The 20,149-nt window shown below is 45.6% G+C and overlaps 1 protein-coding gene across 1 annotated transcript in view; it reads left to right on the plus strand.

Annotated features, from left to right (window-relative positions):
- The first annotated feature begins 3,442 nt into the window (after positions 1 to 3,442).
- LOC135394621 (uncharacterized) overlaps positions 3,443 to 20,149 on the plus strand; it is a 39,206-nt gene continuing 22,499 nt past the window's right edge. The window contains exons 1-4 of the mRNA XM_064625456.1: positions 3,443 to 3,588; positions 5,015 to 5,097; positions 7,869 to 8,051; positions 12,661 to 12,803. Coding sequence (XP_064481526.1) covers positions 3,443 to 3,588; positions 5,015 to 5,097; positions 7,869 to 8,051; positions 12,661 to 12,803 — 555 coding nt within the window. The remainder of the gene's footprint in view (positions 3,589 to 5,014; positions 5,098 to 7,868; positions 8,052 to 12,660; positions 12,804 to 20,149) is intronic.

Below are 20,149 nucleotides of genomic sequence, written 5' to 3' on the forward strand. Positions count from 1 at the left end.
AAAACGAAAGAGAGACAGCCAGACACATAAAATTACCAACAATGCTTCCCGTATTCCTCTTGCGTCGGCGAAAACGAGTCTCCAGTTTTGTAATCGCTGGTCATCGATATGTTCGGGGAACACTAACGAATAAACCAATGAGCTCTATCTGTATTTGTACCAAAACTAAAGCCCGTGCGTATGACCATAAGCTAGCGCTTGCACACCAAATAACGAGAACGGTCACTGATGGAAGCTGCAAAACACGCAAGAAAACGACGTTTGGACGGGTTAATCCACATTATACCGGGTGTTTCAGGAAGCACTCTTTTACGTGCCGGGACCTTAAGCAAAAAATATTTCTTGCGTGGAGTAGAGCCCGGATTGGGTATTTGGATCAGCTACCCCGCTGTTAATTTCGTGTTCATTCGCCTGGTTGGCACACCAGGCGAGGGTGTCAAATCCCTAGATCGCAAGAGACGCTTGGTTTTCCTCAGCAGCTCCCGTGGCTCAGTGGTTAGCGTGCTAGCCATGTCACGTCGAGACTGGGAGGTACCCGGGTTCGAATCCCGGTGCCGGCTGTGCTGTCTGGGGTTTTTCCTGGGTTTTCCTCAGACGCTTTCGGACATATGTCGACACAGTTCCCCTAGAAGTCGGCCCAGGGCGTCAGTTGTGACGTTGCCCACATACGTGAGGCCGACAACGGCAAGCCCTTTCACCATCACCACCAGCTGGTCTTCCTCTACCCGACTAGTACACAGCTCTCGCAGTGCATACGTCATCATCCATGATAATAGCACGTTATCTCGTAAACGGAACAACAGAACCGCAAGCGCTGTTCCCCAGTCACTTTGATAAGGGACAGGAAAGACACCAAAGCCTCTCCTGCAGCTGTTCCTAAAATTCCTTCGCTCCCATGCGTGAACTGGGTGGATGAACACGAAATTGACAGCCGGATAGCTGATCCAAAGAGCGCATCGGTGCACTGCTCTGCGAAAGAAATATGTAAACACAAACCAATTAATTCCTCTAAAAAATGACGACGAAAATCGAGTGTCGACGTGTTTTTTTTCCTTACAATATTCATCGCTGAAGGTCCATATACGTAACAAGGAGGTTCCATAAAATCGGACAGTTAAGATTTTTATTTAATCAGTGAGCAAATGAGTGACTCACTTGTCAGTTCCTGACCGATGTCCCAAGGATCTTTATCAAAAATAATTCGATGGTGCTACCTGTTTACGAATTATTCAGGTTTGCTTTCAGGTACGCTTCCATTGCTACAACGGAGAATGCGTTCCAGTTACATTTTGTAGAATGTTGGGAGTAACTGTTGCGAATCTCCCACTGTTGAGTAAGTGCGAATCCCCCACAAAAAGGCAGGTCCCAACTACGTATACCACCGAGAACAGTACGTTGAGATACAGGAACGGTGGTATACATGTCTAAATGTCGACCTTTTTGACACGCCAGTAGGATTGAAGTAACACCTTTTGAAAGCAAATCTACGTATGCATTTTTTTTTTCGTTCTGGCCAAATTATTTATTTTCCAGATAATGTGTTGTTACCCTTTATTTAACACATCCATGCGCCTTGTACGACATATGTAACCGGAATAGCCGGACCAGGTTATTAACCCGCGTTTCTTTGCTGTAAGCTGCCGTAGAGGATTGATGTTGATAAAGTATCGCTGTATCCAAAGGTTTGTACCGTTAGCCATCAAAGTGACTTCGACTCGCAGTTGCGCTCACTTACTTCTCTCTCAGCGTCCTCAGCTCTCAAGTGATTAATACGCCGTTCTTTCTCGCTGACCTTGCGGGAGCCCAACTTTCCTCTAGAAAAAGCGTGATGAAATACCAGCACTGATAGGTGCTATTAACGTCATTCGTATCACGATTGTCAGACCGGCAAACGTCATATGTAGCTAATAGTTCGTTTTATTTCACGTTTTGAATGGTTACGGTTACTAGCTCCTGAATGTTAAGAGCAGACAGTGCGTGTTTGTTTCACTAGATAACCGCGATCAGAGTAAACAGCGATTATGTAAGGAAGTGTGAACGCAGGATAACTATTATGTCAGTGTGGTCTTTAGTTGGAAGTCCTGCGCATTGTGCTGTTCTGTCTTCTTCTGCGTACCCCGATTACAGACTGCTAGTAGATCATGCAAGAAGAATAAATATATATGAGACTGGTGATCGCATCGGTGATATAGGATTTTCCCCCAGTCGGTCATGTGTAAAATGTACCGTGCAGCAGCAGGCATGCAGTGTACGGTGACGGTTGTTGCCTGTAAATATAGAGAAAAAGTTAAATGTTACGTGCTACGAGAAAATCGAGGGACACGGCTCGGGGCGATTTCTGGTGAGAGATAACCGTCCAACTCGTCAAGCAACCATGTTCCATGTTCCCGATTGAGTTTCTGCTATTTATGACTATACAAAACTTCAAAAACACAATGCAGTCCTATGAATATCTAACCTATGTCAGGTTCAAGTGAGATAAACAGGGAGTCCGCTTGAACATCCGTCGAACATATACGGAGACAATGAGGTGCCGAAGGCGGGATGTCTTACGGACATTGCTATTATATTTCTTTTTGGGTGTTTATGTAGAGGGCTATTTATTGACTTGTTTATTGATGTGAGTACCTCAAGCGCCCGCAAAGCCGTTACATAAAGATTCGAAAGTTTGAGCGGTAGTGTAGGAAAGGGAGCCAAAACTGTCCCTGTAAAATTTTGGAAATATATTTAGCATAGTTTGTCAGCAAATACGTATGATTAATATTCACACGGGCACAAAGACAGTTTCTGCTCCAATTTCTTCGTTTACCTTGCGTGACTGAACTTGTTCGACAGGTGACATTTAATACATCTAGAATTTTCGCAGGAGTATTCAATCTACACTTTTGTGCGAGGTCATTGTGAGACAATAATGTCAGCTCTTACTGTATGTGGCTTGCAACGATAAGAAACCGAATCTCCTGTAATAGTTAGAGAAATTATGCTTGTGGCCTACCATCCCAGTAAACCACAAATATCTCAGGCGCGTCATGGGAAAGTTGCACACATTGCATATGTCCAAGACGTCTACCGGACTGCATCTGTACGTCCACAATGTGACGTTGAAAACTATCTGACACTGTGTGTCCCTGGCATATGTGCAGGACGTAAAAAGAATTGACTCTTAGTTTATTATTATGATCATTAATTTATATGGCGTGCCGGCGTCATTTCTGTTCATATATTTGCAAACAACAAGCACACTGCGTTATGTGATGTGATGTTATCTTCACACACTCACTCACACACACACAGACTCCACATTGTTTCAGACCCCTCACATATTTCACAATCACGTCAACAAAGCTTGGTAAGAGGGAGGAACTAGAACCACCCGTTCTTATATATTTGTGACCTTGTCTTTTATAAATAGACTTATAAATTTGTTTGATAAGCGCTAGAAATGTACAAGTTACGGCTGGAAATGCTAGGGTATTCGCTGAGTCACCGGCCCGGGTCGGACAGCATAAAAACAGGAAAACGCAGGGCAGGTCGGGCTCGGAAAAGTCGGGTCGTGCAGAGCTCGGGTCTGCCCTACTGGCACAAAGAGTATGGGCAGAGGACAAGCAAGTGTGGCTTTGTGCATAAGATGGCCTAAAATTGTGGCTTAAAATATGCGGGTGGTGAGAGTTCTCAGCTGTTGGCAAGTTATAACACAGAAATAGTCAAATGGGAGCAAGCAAATTTTGTGTGTTGATAGGTGGTACTGTTTGTTCAAGCCCCCCCCCCCACACACACACAGACACAGATTCACTTAGGCATTACCAATAACAATCTTAATTCCTGCCCCCTAGCTTCAAGTCAAATCTTTTGTACTGCTGAAAACAGTGATACCGTAAGGCTTGTGAACAAGAGTCGAGTAACGACACCTACAAAAACAACCTCGTACGTGTTAGCACATTGACTTCATATGTTTATTATTGGTATTTTTAGGTCAAGAAGGGTAAGTACTGATCATTTCTCCTTTATTGTACCAAAGCAAGCAGCGTGCTCGATATATTGTGTACCTGACGACCAACATTGAAAATGTATTTAGCTGAGCGAAGAAGTAAGATGAACGAGAAATGGTGTAATTAACATTTCCGGCCCCAACTCTTTCCCCTACGGTTTTTGGAACAAGCCCTTCTCTTGACACGGCAGGGTTGATTCGAAAGCCTTACTTTCGGGACTGTGTTGTCGCATTGACCCAGTGAACAATAGCGTTTTGACGCCCTGCTGAAACACTCTGCTCTGAAAATAATGCTAGTGTACATCTGCATATCTTTAAGAATTCAGTTCGGCAACAAATTACCTTGCTAGAACACCCGGGTTACCTACTACCAAGGCACTCCACGAAGGCAATTCTGTAACTGAATCATCTACCATGGCATGCACCTTGTGCAGACTTGCATAGGTACAATGACCCCCTTTTTCGCGAAGTGTTACATTCCCTTGAAAAAGCAGGTTCTCCCCACAGCTTTCAGCACACTTCCAGGGTGCAAGCCACAAACTCTCAAAGATCACTTCATTCATGCCGCAGTCCTCTAGGAAAAATTGTCACCTAAAGCATTCTAAGACATTCTTCAGCTCAGCAAGATTTACAGTGGAGGAAGTAAATGCTGTATCACTAATCCGTTATGCGAACATTGTTCGAAAGTTGAAAAAAAAACTATTCTTTTTTCTTTATTTGTATTATTTTTCTTGCTCAGACTGCCTTAGCATTTGGATCCAACGCTAGGTTATGTTAAGTGTGTTGGATTAAGTGTGAGGGATGACACAACCCGTGTCATTATCAACAAACAAGTCCGTGACTACTTTTGTATTAGTCAGCTGTCGATGAATCTACCTGCATGTACGTAGGGTCTTCTTGTAGAACATATCATTTTGGTGGTTTCTGTTTGTCCATTCGGGTCTGTTGGCTTCGTGTTTCCTCCTTATATCCTCAGGGTAGTGCTATCTACAATGTTGTTTGCTCAGAAATCTGATTTCTTTGCAGCTCCAACAAGAGAGTGATAGCAATATCCGTTGCTGCACTGGGCTTGCTGTTGATAGGTGGGGCTATCATATTTGCTTTCACAGGTATGACAACTCAGTGTGACAGGCTATAGTCGATTTCTCGCGATGATTAGTCCAATACATAACGTGAGTCAAAATCGCGTGAAATATAATCGTAAAAACCTAGTCAAACAGCATTATGCAAGAAGACAGTTAATGCTGTATCGCTGTAAGGCTGTACGTTTTCTTCCACAAGCTTCAGTATAACTAAAATATCACCGTACCATTCACCAGACCTGTGGTGTATTTAGATTTTACGTCAGCAATGATAGGTGGCCGCATGAAAAGGAGAGAAAGCATCCCTGCTGGAAATTCAAAATAGTCCAATTCAAGATAGACCAAATATCTCATTCGGTTGAAGAGGATATCACGTTCACAATTCTCATTGAAAGTGTTCAAAATTTCTCGTTTCGAATGTATAATTTTGGACAAATAACATATTGAAAACAACAAGAATTGAGGGAGTATCAATGAGAAATCATTGTAAATGTCAATAGGAACGAAGTGGAACCGCGCTCAGTCGCACCCATTGGAGGCCAGCCTAGTTTCCCATTGGCCAAATCTACAGCAGCAAGGATTTCCCCATTAAAGTCACATTGAAATTCTCATTGTCTATACACTTTTTGAATGCGCAGTGAGTATGCTGTTGCATCAGAAAGCATATTTTCGCTGTAAAAATGAATTACACACAATAGTGTTCCTGCGTGAACATATATTCTTACATATATAACAATACAGTAGATGTGAAAATATTGCAAGTAGCAGAAAGTTATTTCTGATGTTCCCATAAGGGCGAATATTCACCAAGCGGTTGAAAATCGCTAGCAAGACATACCCAATAGAAACCTAATTAAGCACTTACATGTTGTGAAAGCATTCTGCCCATCATCAGCACATGCAACATAAATACACAGTAAGAGAGTTCATAGAGATGTATCCCCATGTCCGAACAGTGCTGACGAAAAAAAAAAGCTCGGAGGCATAATGATCTTCTGTGCTTCGTAGGAGATTTCTAATGCCCCGTCCAGCTTGCCTTTCTCGCGTGAAAATTAAGGCCATCCAGCTTCGTTGAGATTCCGTTTTGACCACCTGCTGACAAATGCCGATGCCCCTATGCCAGCCGCGTCGTACGAGTGTAACCTTCAAGTAATAGCGTTTCAGACGATAATACAAAAGGTGCTGGAACAGCAGCCTGTCAACGTCACTGAGCGTCAAAATATATTACGTACCGTTGCACACAGCGCGGGTGGCAACACAATGACTGCACGATCCTCCCACCAACAGCCATAGTGCCTGCCAGCAGGGGTAAAAACATGCTAAGCGGCGTTCAAAAAACGCGAATGCTTGACAAATCGACTACTTACCTTGGAAACGGATTAAATCCTCGAAATCAAGCACGAATGACTCCAACTGCTTGTGAGCGACCACACACGTCCCAACGCTCCCACATTTCGTGAGACTGTTTAATCCGTCGGGTGGTGGTACCCGATGGTTCCGAAGAACGCGTCCTCATACATTCGCTGAAACTTCTACGGAATGCTTTAATAAATTACAGTAAGAGATGTAATACCAAGGAACCACGGCATATGTACTTCGAGGATAATATGAAACATCTGAGAACATTTGAAATAATGCGAACTATTTTCAACTCGCACGATCCACTATGTGGTGCGGCACGGAAATGTATTACAACGCGCCCTGTTGGCGACATCGCGGCCGGCGGTCTGTTCGACTCCTCAGTTGATTTGTTCGTAATAAATTTTAATTTTAAATTTTCATTCAGCTTTCACTTGCGATATTTTCTATACGATTCATGTTCTGGAATTTCAATAGTTTGAAATGGTTTGAATTAGTTCATTGTCGACACGAACGTACAGCGTGCTTCCTAATCATATATTATTACTTAATTTGAGAGAGATGATGTACCGCTGGTCACCATTACACTCGTTCCTTGAGCAACTGACCTCTCACTTATTCTAGTGGCGGCAATGCAACATGTTGGATCCCATTAAATCAATTGGAAATCAGTTTCTCATTGATACACAATAGGCCAGTTCCTCATTCCTTCTGGCGCAGTCTGTAATACACAACATGTCGGATCTCATTAAAACAATTCGAAATCAACATTTCTCATTGACGCCCACTAAACCAATTAGTTGAATTGGTTTCTTACTTCGTTGATGTGGTCTTCTCCACACAACACGGCGGGGCAAAGTTTAACGAAGGCAGCTTCCCCGCTTAACTTCCAACTCAGTCAATGCGAAGGAGTCGGCTTTCACACGTTGAACGAATTCGCAGCCTGATTTCTGATTGAATCTCATTAACATTTCGGGAAGAAACGAGTGAGATCGTGTCTACTATTTCCAGCAGGGATGATGCAAGCAAAGAACATTCTTGTCGTTCACTCTTAGAAATGAACTTCAGCGCAGCTTAAAGTGGATCACCATCTGGAATGATATCGTTATCTGCCATGAATTGTTAAAAAGGGGAGGTGTATACCTGTTTTGTGACACTTATGCTGTCCATAATTGCCACAAAAAGGTTTAAGTCTCCCGTTTTCAACAAATGAGGGCAATAACGAAAGAGGTTGGCTAGTTAGTGTACGTAAGATATTATGGAATGTACACAAACGGCAAGGATGAAGCATGGGGTCATCCAGATTTTCAAAATGGAATCCCGCGATATGTATGCATCTGTCGAGTGAATCACTTCGCATGGTGCGTTTTAGCATTCATGTTAAATGCTTGGTTTGAAAAGAATATCGTGACGGAAGTATTTTCTGTGCTCCTTAACAGGTTTATCCGGTGGCGACACTGGCGAAGCTGGCGGCGCCGACGACTCTGCCGGTGGCAACGACGGAGGGGTACAGTATGATCCTCCCAGTGGTGTGGCCTCCGCGGACAGCCCATCTTCAACAACTTCCTCTACGACAAGCACCACTACGACAAGCACCACTACGACAACTACGACTACGACAAGTAAGACATAGTGAGCTGCATAGCGCGCCGGCTTTCCTCCAAGCTAGAAAATGCTGCAACATTATATCTAAGCTTCCAATATCGTTCACCAATAGGAACTGCACTTCAAGCTCCGTAGTATATATAATTTTTAAGGAACAGCTCATAATGAGTGAAGGTACATCAAGTGCACTCGTTCGTTAGGTACTTTATATTTAATGTTGGAAGTGCACTTAAGAAAAATTTACCTGTCTCTATCCACGAGCGCTACTGGTTGCATCATATGCCTCCCTCATAAATGCCTGACGCAACGCACACAGAACGAGGAACCCCAACTGCACCAGAATGCTCCTCCTCGTTCATGCAAAATGCGAAAATTAAACAAACCAAAACAATTGATAGACTCATCCATTTTTGTGACGAAGATTTGGAAAACCTGCCCTCCTACGTAGATAGAGAGGCTGAGGGTCAGGTCCCCCAAACTCACCTCAGAAAAGCGTGCAACGAAGAAGGCCGCCACTAGATACCCCGCTGTTGCCGTTCCGGATCAGTTCAGCCCGCTAAATTTAGCGGCAAAATGTTTTTGTTGTTTCTGCGAATGAATCTAGTCTTTATATGTCCAAATAAGACGCGTATAACAACTTTCTCTGTCGTGTTTCACTTTTTGGTCCCGTTTTTAAACGTGTTGAGCGATCGGAAGGATCTAGTGCACGGCTGCGTGCATCACATAGCGTACCTGCCGTACCAGGCGCCGCAGGCGCTGCAGTCGTCCATTTCTCCTTCGGTGACTTGGCCTGGCTTGGATTGTGCTTGAACTGGATCTTTAGCGCGCTACAATCCACGCAAGCCAACGTCTGGTAACAATGGGGTATCTAAGGGCGGCCTCCGGCATTGCACGCATCGGGATAGGAACAAATACATGGGAAAATGGCGACCTTGGGGGACCTGCTGAGGGTTTATCCGACTTCCCTGGGGGTTTCTTCGGTTGGTGGAGAAAAGTCAGTTATGGCAGCCGGTTATGATCAGAGGCGTTCCGTAGCTCCATCCGAGGTAACGCCCATGGATACTGGACGACGGAAACAACAACTGGAAGCTGATCTGAACAACATCTTCTACGTGAAATTGTGATTCTGTGCTCCAGAAATTCGGCACAAGTTCAACACTGGCATTCATGTGGACCGGTTTGCTGCTTTGAATGCAAGTGCAAGAATGGAATCGTTCGTGCAACAACGTGAGATGTGGTGGGCGTTCGAGCATATACCTGCAGAGGATAGGTCTTCAAACGAAGGAGGTGTGTCTGCGTGCATATCATGGGATTGCCAGACATCCTGCACGAGATACATTTTCTACCGCATCGCAGCGTGACCGCACGAATGCATCGTGACCATTCGAATTCTATTGTCTGTTACATGAAAGCCATCATTAGAGTTGCCCCGCACAAAAAGTGTTTATCTTGTGGTCGCGTCGTGCCATGTTGATGGAGAGTCCTTACGTATTTTTGCACGTCTACTGGGATGAGCGCCTTGATCAATATACACAAGCCATATTCCATGCACACCTCTTTCCCAAGTAAATACGTAGCATTCCACCTTATGCTACTTTTGCATTTTGCTACTTTTGCATATCGGGTATAAGTATCTTGTTTGCTTTGCCCAACATATGTTATCAAGGGTTGTGCCACTTTTTGGAACGATGGAAACATGGCCACAATATGGAACATTACAGTGTGCTGTGTAGTCCCATGCATTAATTGTTTTGAGCATGTGCTTAAAATTCATGCCATTCAAGCAACTTTGCAGTCAAATCCTTCAGCGACAAATGGTATCTACTTTGTCGCAAAAAAAAAAAAGAAAAAAAAGCCTAGTAACCGCGGTGGTCGACGCTCTGCTCTGCCTTGTACTGTGCACTTCGAAGCATAACAAATGCTCTCCTGGTTAAGAAATGCTATGTCCAACTTGAAAGGCCCTTACCGAAGTCCGGAGTGACATGAAACCACAGCGATCACCGTAAATACCTGCATACTGAGCAACCGGTGATGCTAGGATACAAGCGACACAGGAGAAAACAGCCTTTGCACGAAAGGAGTCAGGTGGTGTATTTAGCAAAGTTGGTCACCTGGTGCACCCCATCATTTGAATCAGCGTCAATGCATTTCTACAAACCAGGAGATAGGGCGAGGGTCCTGCAGGTTTATGGGAGCAGCGGGAGCAAAGCAGCAGCGGTGGGGCAGCAGCAACACGCTAACATGGCTGCAGAGCAGGTTTCTGCTCTCGCGGCTCTACTGCTAGAGCCGTCCCATAGCTTCGTTTTCAATTAGCGGCTGCAGCAGTGTAGGGGGCCCGAAACGTGTTGGCGACTACGGCATTGTCTGCGCTTTCAACATTCCAAACGCGTACGCGGTAGCTAAGCCTTTTAGTACCCACACGTAGGAATGCACTCCTAGGTGAAATGCTAAAGTGTTATGCACAAGTGCACTATGAAATGATCGTGGTGGTGGTGTGAGCCCCATGTTACCATCGACTCTTCGTTGATGTGTTGTCAGTTTCGTGACATTCAACGTAGGTTCGTCCTTTTGCGCTTCTCTGCAGAACAGCCTTGCTGCGGTTGTGTTGATACGCTTCTACGAGATTTTGTCGCATGAATATCTCCTCCTTACAAGTATTTTATAATTTCACACAGGAGGCGTGGTTGGTGTGGCTTTCACGCAGGGTGGACATGGAAGTAATTTCACTGGTTATAAAGTACCTACCATAAAACAAGTTGTCTGCAACTCTGGTATACAACATGGGTTTCACGCAGTTTTTGTCAAACGGTTTATTAGCTGCAAATAACGTGAATGAACTGAATTATGTCCTGAAAGCGCACTTCATGCGGTACCGATGATTGAAAACTCGCTCTAAGCGTTTGGTAATCTCAAGCGTATTTAGTTCCTGAGAAACAAATCACATAATAACCAGACACAAACCTTCAGCCATCACCATCCTGCTAGCCCTAAACACCGTTGAAAGCTCAACAATGAACCTCCTGGTTGGTTTGTGAGACCAGATCCACAGGCTGTAGGTTAACATGGCAGCACAACGATCAACAATTCGGATACGGGAGCAGTGCTCGCTAGATATATGCAGCATAGGGACGAAGAAAGAACTGTTACAGCTTAATGTTGACAGTATGCCTGCACAAACAATATCGATGACGTATATGGACCTTCAACGGTAGTTCGGCTAGATTTCACCCGTGGCTCCGTAGAGTTGACAAGAGACTTGCAGAGCAGATAATTTACAGGTAGTTTACTGACATGAGTGGATGTTGACTGATGCATGCGACATTTACGTTCGTGTTAATGAGCTTCTCGTTGTGCCTGGAGAAAGGTTTCGGCGATACGTAAAGTATTGTTGATATTAATTTCACTTCTTGAACAAAGCGAGCTGTTGATCCTGGAAGTGTGGTAATGAAAGCCATATGCAAGGAACGTGGCCAGAGTCTTCTTTTTGTACTCACATCATGTAATGACGGACCGGTGTATTGGAAGGAAAGACATTGGCCTTTCGTCTTACACATGTCGCGCAGGGAAGAGTTTTGCACGTTAGAATTCCTTGAGCAGTTTCGGAAAGAAATGCTCGGTCACGCCTGTTGCAAATATTCGAAGGGACTCCTGTCATCTGTTGTGGACGAATCAACGAGCGTAGAACCTTGACACACTCTTTTCCCCAAAATGGCTACCAAGGTCCACTCGAGAACTGGCGTGATTCCCAAAATGTGGAGACACGTTTGAAGGCGAATCTTTGCCATGGCCAAATGTCCACAGCACGAAGAACCTCGAACTTCCGGTCGATGCCTGCACACACCGAGTAGCCGAGTAGCAGATGAAGCTAGGAACTACGACAAGAACCACATCACAATTGACTCATCGACACTGTTCCAGAGGAATTCCATTTATTTTGTTTATTCATTCAAATGACGTTATTCGCAGTGCGGTTCCAAACTCGAAATCTCAATCGTTCGACGTGCGCGAGTTGCGAACGCGCACGCTTCGGGCGAGCTAGCACAACTACACCCGTTATGCCCCTTCACACGCAAAACAGTCTGATTACTTCGTAATACGATGCCTACGATGCCAAAACTTGAATGAACCGAAAAAAATTACTAGTTGGAAATAGAAATTGTTATCACTTACCCGTAATCCGTTCCATTCAATTCCATAAACCATCAATCCGGTCATGAAAAATCCTAATATCTGTTTAAGAACGAATCCTGAACCAATGGCAGAAGAGTACAAATCACCCTGCTTATGCACGTTGACCCCACACAGTTCCCATTGAATCCATTTCACGATGCGCCCTGAACCTTCATCATGGTCGTGCCCAATCCGCGTTTTACAGGCCTGTAAGCCTCGCATAGCAACGATTGCATCGTTGTGCTTGCACCTAACAAGAACGATGTTTCAGCTTTGTAATAGCCATTAGCAACATTTGCCGAGACGTGCTCTACGCTATAGAAAACATATTTTCGTGTTCATCTTCAGCACTCTGCCCTCTTGACATGCGAAATATTTAACATGAGAAAAAACGGGAGCTAGAGTAACACGCAAATATGAGCAGAGTGCCACTGATGCTTTTATATTCCATTACAGCTACGAGGGCTCCCCTGACCGACGCAGAACTGACAAAACTGGCCGAAACGCGTCCCATCACCATCCTTTTCGTCGGTGATCACAGCTTCAGCAGTATATCGAAGGAACTATTCATGATATATGCACAAAGCCAGCTTAACATGGTAAGTGTGAAATAGATATGTAGGTTCCGCGTTGCTTATGATGGGAATGTGCAGAGAGAAGGTATGTTTCTCACATTCTGGGAAAGGTTACCTTCATGATAGAGCTTGCTGTGAGAGCTATAGAACTCTGTATTTTTGGTTTTAAGCAAATGAATACGAGAGGTTTTGTTGAGTCCACTTCGTGGGGTTCACCGGTCCCCAAACTCAACAAAATTGATTTGTCCCAAATTCATCAAGGACGCCTCCTACTTGTTGAGTGATTGTTCTACGTGTCCGACTGTTTCAGGAAAAACAACTTTATTTGATCGCGATGATGATGATTACCCTAGATGCACCAAGGCATACGATACCAGCCAAATACGCGCCCCCTGATTGTGCCACTAACACCAGAGCACCTAACGTTGGGTGCAGCAGGAATGCCGTCTACTTCATCTACTCAACCGGGTGTTTCACGAAGGTCCCCCGGCTGAATGATTCGTAAACAGGTGGCGCCATCGAGGACCTTTCTTTTTGGTAAAGATCCTAGCGTCATCAGCCGTGAACTGAGTAGTGAGCGGCTCATTGGCATATGCTCGCTAACAAAATACACATCCCAATTTTTCAATTTTACTTCACACATCTATGATATATCTGTTTTATGTATGGGGACTTTCAGGGCCAAAAATTCCAAGGGGAAAAAACGCGTCGACCCTTAGTGATTCCTTCGAACAATTTATCCCTTTCGGTAAATATTTCTTGCGCGGAGCAGTGCACCACTGTGCTGTTTCAATCAGCTATCCGGCTGTAAATTTCGTGTTCACCCGATAGTTCATAACACGGGGGAGACGAAAGATTAGGAAGAGCAGCAAGATACGCTTCGGTATGTTTGGCATTCCATGTGAACGTGACGCGTTCGTTTTTGTTTCTTGGGCTATCTTTCGCTGAAGGTGCCGATACGTAAAACAGTGATCTTGAAAGCGTGCAAAGTAAACTATAAAAATTAGGATGTTCGCATATGTGAAGAAGCAAGAGCGCGGTGCGACAGTGCGAAACAACAGGTTTACTGTGGGAGCGAACTGCAAAGGTAGAATGAGCGGGCGAGAAACAGTGGTCATGCGCCACAAGGCTGTTGTCGCCCTCTTCTAACACCCCCACTCGACAACTAATGCTCAAGAAGACTCATATGCTCCCTCAGAAGTAGTAGCCGCGGTCGCTGGATGGGTTTGGTTAATGCATCGGCGACCATCCTGGCTGTTTCGCAGCAATCTCCTAGTCGGGGATTGCTTTTCTTTTATCGAGAACCGCTGTGGCGTCACTCATGATCTCAGTTGTCTCGCGACGTAAACACCCAATATAATTGGGTGTTTCATAATTATAATTTTATCGAGAAATTCTTCTGACAAGGATTGGTAAATCGACTCACGCGCCACAAGTCGTATGTGCAACGAACTGAACTGTTTTACGCGGAACTTCAGGGAGAAGACAGAAGTGGTTACAGTTGCGAACGGTCAGCCCGTTTCTTCTCAAGGCGTGGGAGATGGCGTCCTGCAGTGTCGGGTATCGCCGTCGGTAGCTAAGACTATTCCTGTCATATAAGTATTTTACGTGCCTTCCCTGGAGGGTAACCTCTTTTCCGAGAAGAGATGAACTGGTAACCTTCCGCGGAGACCAGTGCACGGTTGCTAAGAGTAAGCAGGTCATGGCTACAGGAAAGCTCGAGCGGGACCTTTACCGGCTTGTGACAGCTAAGACAGAAGTGGCCAACATTACACAAGCTTCGCATCATAGGAATTGCATCCGTCTTTGGCACCATCGGTTAGGGCACTGAGATGGACAAGCCGTAAAGCAATTGTACTGGGATGGTTTGGCAGACGGAATCCTTATTGAACACTGCGACCGGCTGCTCAAATGCACAAGCTGTATAAAAGGAAAATGAAGCGGGCATCCTTCCCAAAAGTGAGCGGTTCAAGAGCGGAAGGCGTACTGGACCTTCTACACACGGACGTTTGCGGGCCCATGAGGGTTCTCACTCCGAGCAAGAACAAGTACTTTGTAACGTTTATCTATAACTACTCTCGGTACACTGTGCTATACTTGCTAAAGTGCGAGGACGGGGTACCTTGCATTAGTAAAGACTAAGTCTGGCAAGATACCCGAAGGTCCTGCGTGCCGACAAGGAACTGAGTACACTGGCAGTACATTTCGACAGATTCTGCGAGACTGTGGGGTTGAGCTTCGGACCACTGCTCCGTATAGCCCACAGCAAAATGGTGTAGCAGAAAAGAAAAACTGCACACTGTGTGAGAGTGCCAGGAGCATGCTTTTTGGAGAGGATATGCGGAAGACGTTTTGGGGCGAAGCCATCGTGACGGAGTGCTACCTCTAAAACCGACTACCAGGGGGAGCAGTTCACAGAACACCTTACGAGCTGTGGCACCGCAAAAAGCCGAGCTTGGAACATCTCAGGATATTTGGGAGTCACATCTTCGTGCATGTTCCAAAGGAAAAACGGTCTAAATGGGATGCTCGTGAAGGGAGACTGGTTGGCTACGGAGGAACTCAGAAGGGATACCGAGTACTTCTCAAAGGGGAGTCATAAGATAAAGGTGACTCGGGACGTGGTAATCGATGAAGCTCCAATCATACAGACGTTCTGCTCGGAATCGTCTCCACCACGTTTACGAAGAATCAGGAGATCACCGGCTACGTCATGAAGCGGGCGCAGATAGTTCCAGCGAGATAGAAGTAGAGATGTGGCCGAGCATATCTTCACCCCAGGAAGAAGATGTCAGTGGTAGATCGGGAGAAGATCAAGGACAGCCGTAACTGAGCTGCGGCGTTCGGATAGGACCAATAAGGGCGTCCCGCCAAGACTGATTTTCCTACATAGCTCAGGCCGCGCCAACTGCTGATCCTGGGAGCTGGAAAGAAGTTCAAGCATTGCCAGCTTGCGAGAGAGTGAGGTGGATTGAGGCTGCAAACGAAGAGATTCCTTCACTTCACCAACTTAATACGTGGGCTCTTGTGAAGCTTCCCCCTGGAAAACGACCATTCGGATGCAAATGGGTTTTCAAAACAAAGAGAGACAAAGACGGCAATGTTAAGAGATACAAGGCAAGGCTCGTTGCCCAGGGGTAGTCTCAAAAATATGGAGAGGACTACGACGCTCCTTTGGGCCCGTTGCAAAGCTTACGACCTTGCGGGTTCTTCTCATGGTATCAGCATCAGAAAAGTTGCAGGTTCCTCACTACGATGTGAAGACTGCTTTCCTCAATGGAGTGATTGAAGAAGACATATACATGAGACAGCCCCAAGGTTTCGATGCGGTAGGTAAAGAACATCTAGCCTGCAAGCTGCAGAGATCCCTCTATGGGCTCAAGCAGGCCGCGAGGGCATGGAACATCAAGACAAACGGAGTCTTTCTTGAAGAGGGCTTCAGCCGTAGCAGCCGCATATATATCCTATGTTGACGATATGCTGATTTACCACAAGGAAGATTCAGTCATTACTGGAGTCTGGAAAACTTTGAACAAGCATTTCGAGCTGAAGGACCTTGGGCATGTCAGCCGGCACCTAGGAATCGAAATAGAGAGATCACAAGATGGTTGCTTCTACATCCACCAAGCTGAAAAGATCAACACCCTTCTGGAAAAATACCAGCTCATGGACGTCAAGCCTAGTCACACACCTATGGGCCCCGACTACCTGAAGTTTAGCGGGGAACACGGCTTATTGCCGACCAATGATCAGGGTCGGCAGCCAACAAAGCCGCCGGGGACCTGCTGTACTTGAGCACAACTACGTGCGATCGGAATTCTTTGTCGTCGCGTGAGTAAGCCACACCAGCAAGACTGGAATGCCGTGAAGAAGCTATTACGAAGTACACCAGAAGCTTAAAGCTGAAGCTCTCCGGGCAGCCAGGTATGAAGCTGAAGTGTTGCGTGGATGCGGATTGGGCAGGACATGTGTATGACAGCAAATCGACTAGCGGGTACTTCGTCCAGCTGGGAGGGAGTCCCATCTCCTGGTCCACGAGGAAACAGATGTCTGTAGCATTGTCATCTACAGAGGCCGAATATGTCGCAGCGGCACACGCGTCACAAGAAGTTTTGTGGCTGCGACAGCTTTTGCAAGCTTTTGGTTATGACCAGCATCAGCCGACCTGCCTTTACGAGGACAACCAAGGCTGCATCAAGCTTGTACTTGGCGAGGGACGCAGCCCGCGAACAAAACACATTGACGTGCGACATCAGAGATTTGGTCCAACGCGGAGTCATTCTGCGATTTTCTCTGCGCCTTCCAAGCAGCGCAGTTCCTTTTGATGTGTCCATTCTTCTTGCTATATAACCACTCTCTTGTATCGCTGGACATATTCGTGTCACGGGAACCTTGCACACGAAGTGCCACTTCCGAGTCTGGCATTGCTGACTCAACTGTCATCTCTTGCTTCCTTTTAAATTCATCTACCAGCTTGCCTTTTACGTATTCGTGCGTGAGGTCATCGTCGGGCGGTGTATCAAGTGTGGTCCAGTGCTTCGCAGGAATCTTCGCAGCCCGCTAAGAAGAGGAGCAGCGACTTGGAAGTCAATTATCTCTTGCCCAATTCCTCGTAGTCGCTCCACCAACTCCAATGTGCCCCTTATGTAGACTTGGACCTCTTCATCCTTGTCCAATCGTGACTGATTTAATTACCTCAGTAAATAGAGCTTATTACTGAGGTTTGCTCTCTCATGAACCTTCTTCAGTTCATCCCACATCTGCTTCGACGATGAGCCGTTAGAGAAGTGCACTATTTGGCTGTCATCGATGCCAAGGCAAATCGTACTTTGCGCCTCCCGATCTCCAGCAACCCACGCCGCCGACGGATCCACTGGGGCTTTGTCTGCAACGTATGCCCAAGTGTCCTCCCGGATCAGAAGCATTCTCATCTTGAATTTCCAAGCCTGGTAGTTGCCGTCTGTCAACTTCGCAACCATGAAATTGACGGAGTCTGCCATAACTCCGATGGCTGACGCAGCGGCGATTCAATTAGCAAAAAACGAGGAAGATAAGCAGGGAAGAATGCTTCTGAACAAGGTGCTCTGGGCCCATAACCTGAAGAAGTAAGAGCGCAGTGCGACAGTGCGAAACAACCGGTTTACTGTGGGAGGGAACATGATGATGATGATGATGATTGGGAGTTTAATGGATCATTGACAACAAAGATCATAATGCGCCATAAACTGAGGTATGATTGAGACGGTGGTGATGTTAAGGTTAATTAAGAGTAAACACGATGACTAATAAAAGATGAGTGTATACGTGTAAAACTACAGAAGGTTAATAACGCCAACGTCTCGAAGGAAATCAGACACTTGTAAAAGGGACGAGAGCCTCGTCACCAAGCAATAGGGCTGGGTGAAGAGGTAATAAGTATTTATAAAATACCTTGAAGTGATGTTTGCGATGGATTTCATGATGTGTGCATGTGATGAGTATGTGTACAACAGACAGGAGCTGACCACAGTGCGCACACTGAGGTGGCTCCTCTCCCCGAAGTAAGAACCCATGTGTAAGGTACGTATGGCCTATACGTAACCTTGCTCGTAAAGTACAAAACAGGCGGTTTTCCAGCCGGTCTCCTGTATCCTGAATGTGAGGTTTAATTAAGTGGAGCTTGTTATTTGTTTGTGTGTTTGTGTGTTCCGCTGCAGCTGCTTGATCTGCTAACTCATTGGCTTTGATGCTTACGTGGCTGGGCACCCAGAACAGGATGAGGGAGTACCCCTTTGCTCTTATCGAACTGGCTAAAGATCTTGCTCGCTGCACAAGAAAGTCCTTTGTTGTGTGCTGACTACAAATTGCGTTAATGGAACTCAAGGAGTCTGTATATATAACAGAAGACTTTATGGAGTCTTGAAGGATGTAGTTGAGCGCCAAGATGATGGCGTAAACTTCGGCAGTGAAAATTGATGCCAAGGTTTTCATACGATGAGACCTTGTGTGCGTGCCACAAATCATGGCACAACTCACTCCTGCACTGGACTTGGACCCATCTGTGTAAATCTCGGTATGGTTATCAAAGCTGTCTTTCAAGTGTGCAAACTCTTCTTGATGTACCGATGAAGCAGTGTCTTGTTTCTTGTATTTTGCCAAGGAGGTGTCATATCTTGGAGGATGTTCCCAGGGTGGGGTCTTTCTGCTACACTCTACAACTTGTAGGTCACAGGATGAGAAACCATGACAATCAAACTCTGATGCAATTCGTAAAGAGAATGGAGGGACAACGGAGGGCTTGTTAATAAACAGCTGTTTAAAACGTGTGTGCGTGACGCAAGTTGAGGCAGGATTTTGGGGTAGGCTACGTATTCTAAGTGCGTACGACGTACCGAGGTAAGAACGCCGTCTTTTCAAGGAGCATTCCTTCGATTCAACATACAGACTCTGTACTGGAGACGTTCGGAATGCGCCAAGCACGAGCCTGAGCCCCTGGTGATGGACAGGGTCCAGGGCTTTCAACACCGACTCGCGAGCAGAACCGTAGACAAAGGAGCCATAATCAATTTTGGAACGAATACATGCAGTATACACTTGGTTCAGTGTTTCCTGGTCTGCACCCCAAGATCTGTGAGATATAATTTTTAGAATGATTAGTGACTTTATCTTTAGGTTTTGAACATGAGCCTTGAAGGTCAGCTTCGAGTCGAAAGTGATGCCAAGAAATTTAGCTTCTGGTTGAACAAGGGTATCTTGTCGGTTAAGCTGCAGCGTAGGTGGTGAAAACAGTCCTCTAATCCTAGAGAAATGGACACACACAGTTTTCTCAGCTGAAAATTTAAATCCATTTGATAAAGACCACTTGGCCATATTGTTGATGGCCACCTGCATCTGTCGTTCGCATATTGACAGGTTCGTGGAGCAACAAGATATTTGAATGTCATCCACGTACAAGGAGAAAGATATGGAGGGTGGGATGACATTGGTCACAGAGTTGATTTTCACAATAAATAATACAACACTGAGAACGGATCCCTGCGGGACACCATTCTCTTGTACGAACGGGCGGGATAGAGTGGTTCCCAGTCGCACTCTAAAGGATCTGTGCTGGAGGAAGTTTGAAATGCATCTAAGGAGTCTGCCCTCCACGCCAAAGGAGTGAAGATCCTGCAGAATACCATGTCGCCACGCGGTGTCATACGCTTTCTCTAAATCAAAGAAAACGGATAAGCAATGTTGTCTTCTGACGAAGGCTTCACGAATAGTGGTTTCTTGCCGAACAAGGTGATCCAAAGTGGAGCACCCCGTTCGAAAACCACATTGAAATTCCGAAAGGAAATCATTTTCTTCCAGATGATGAACCAGCCGGTTATTGACCATCCTCTCAAACG

Source organism: Ornithodoros turicata, chromosome 1, assembly GCF_037126465.1.
Source record: "Ornithodoros turicata isolate Travis chromosome 1, ASM3712646v1, whole genome shotgun sequence".
Taxonomy (NCBI): Eukaryota; Metazoa; Arthropoda; class Arachnida; order Ixodida; family Argasidae; genus Ornithodoros; species Ornithodoros turicata.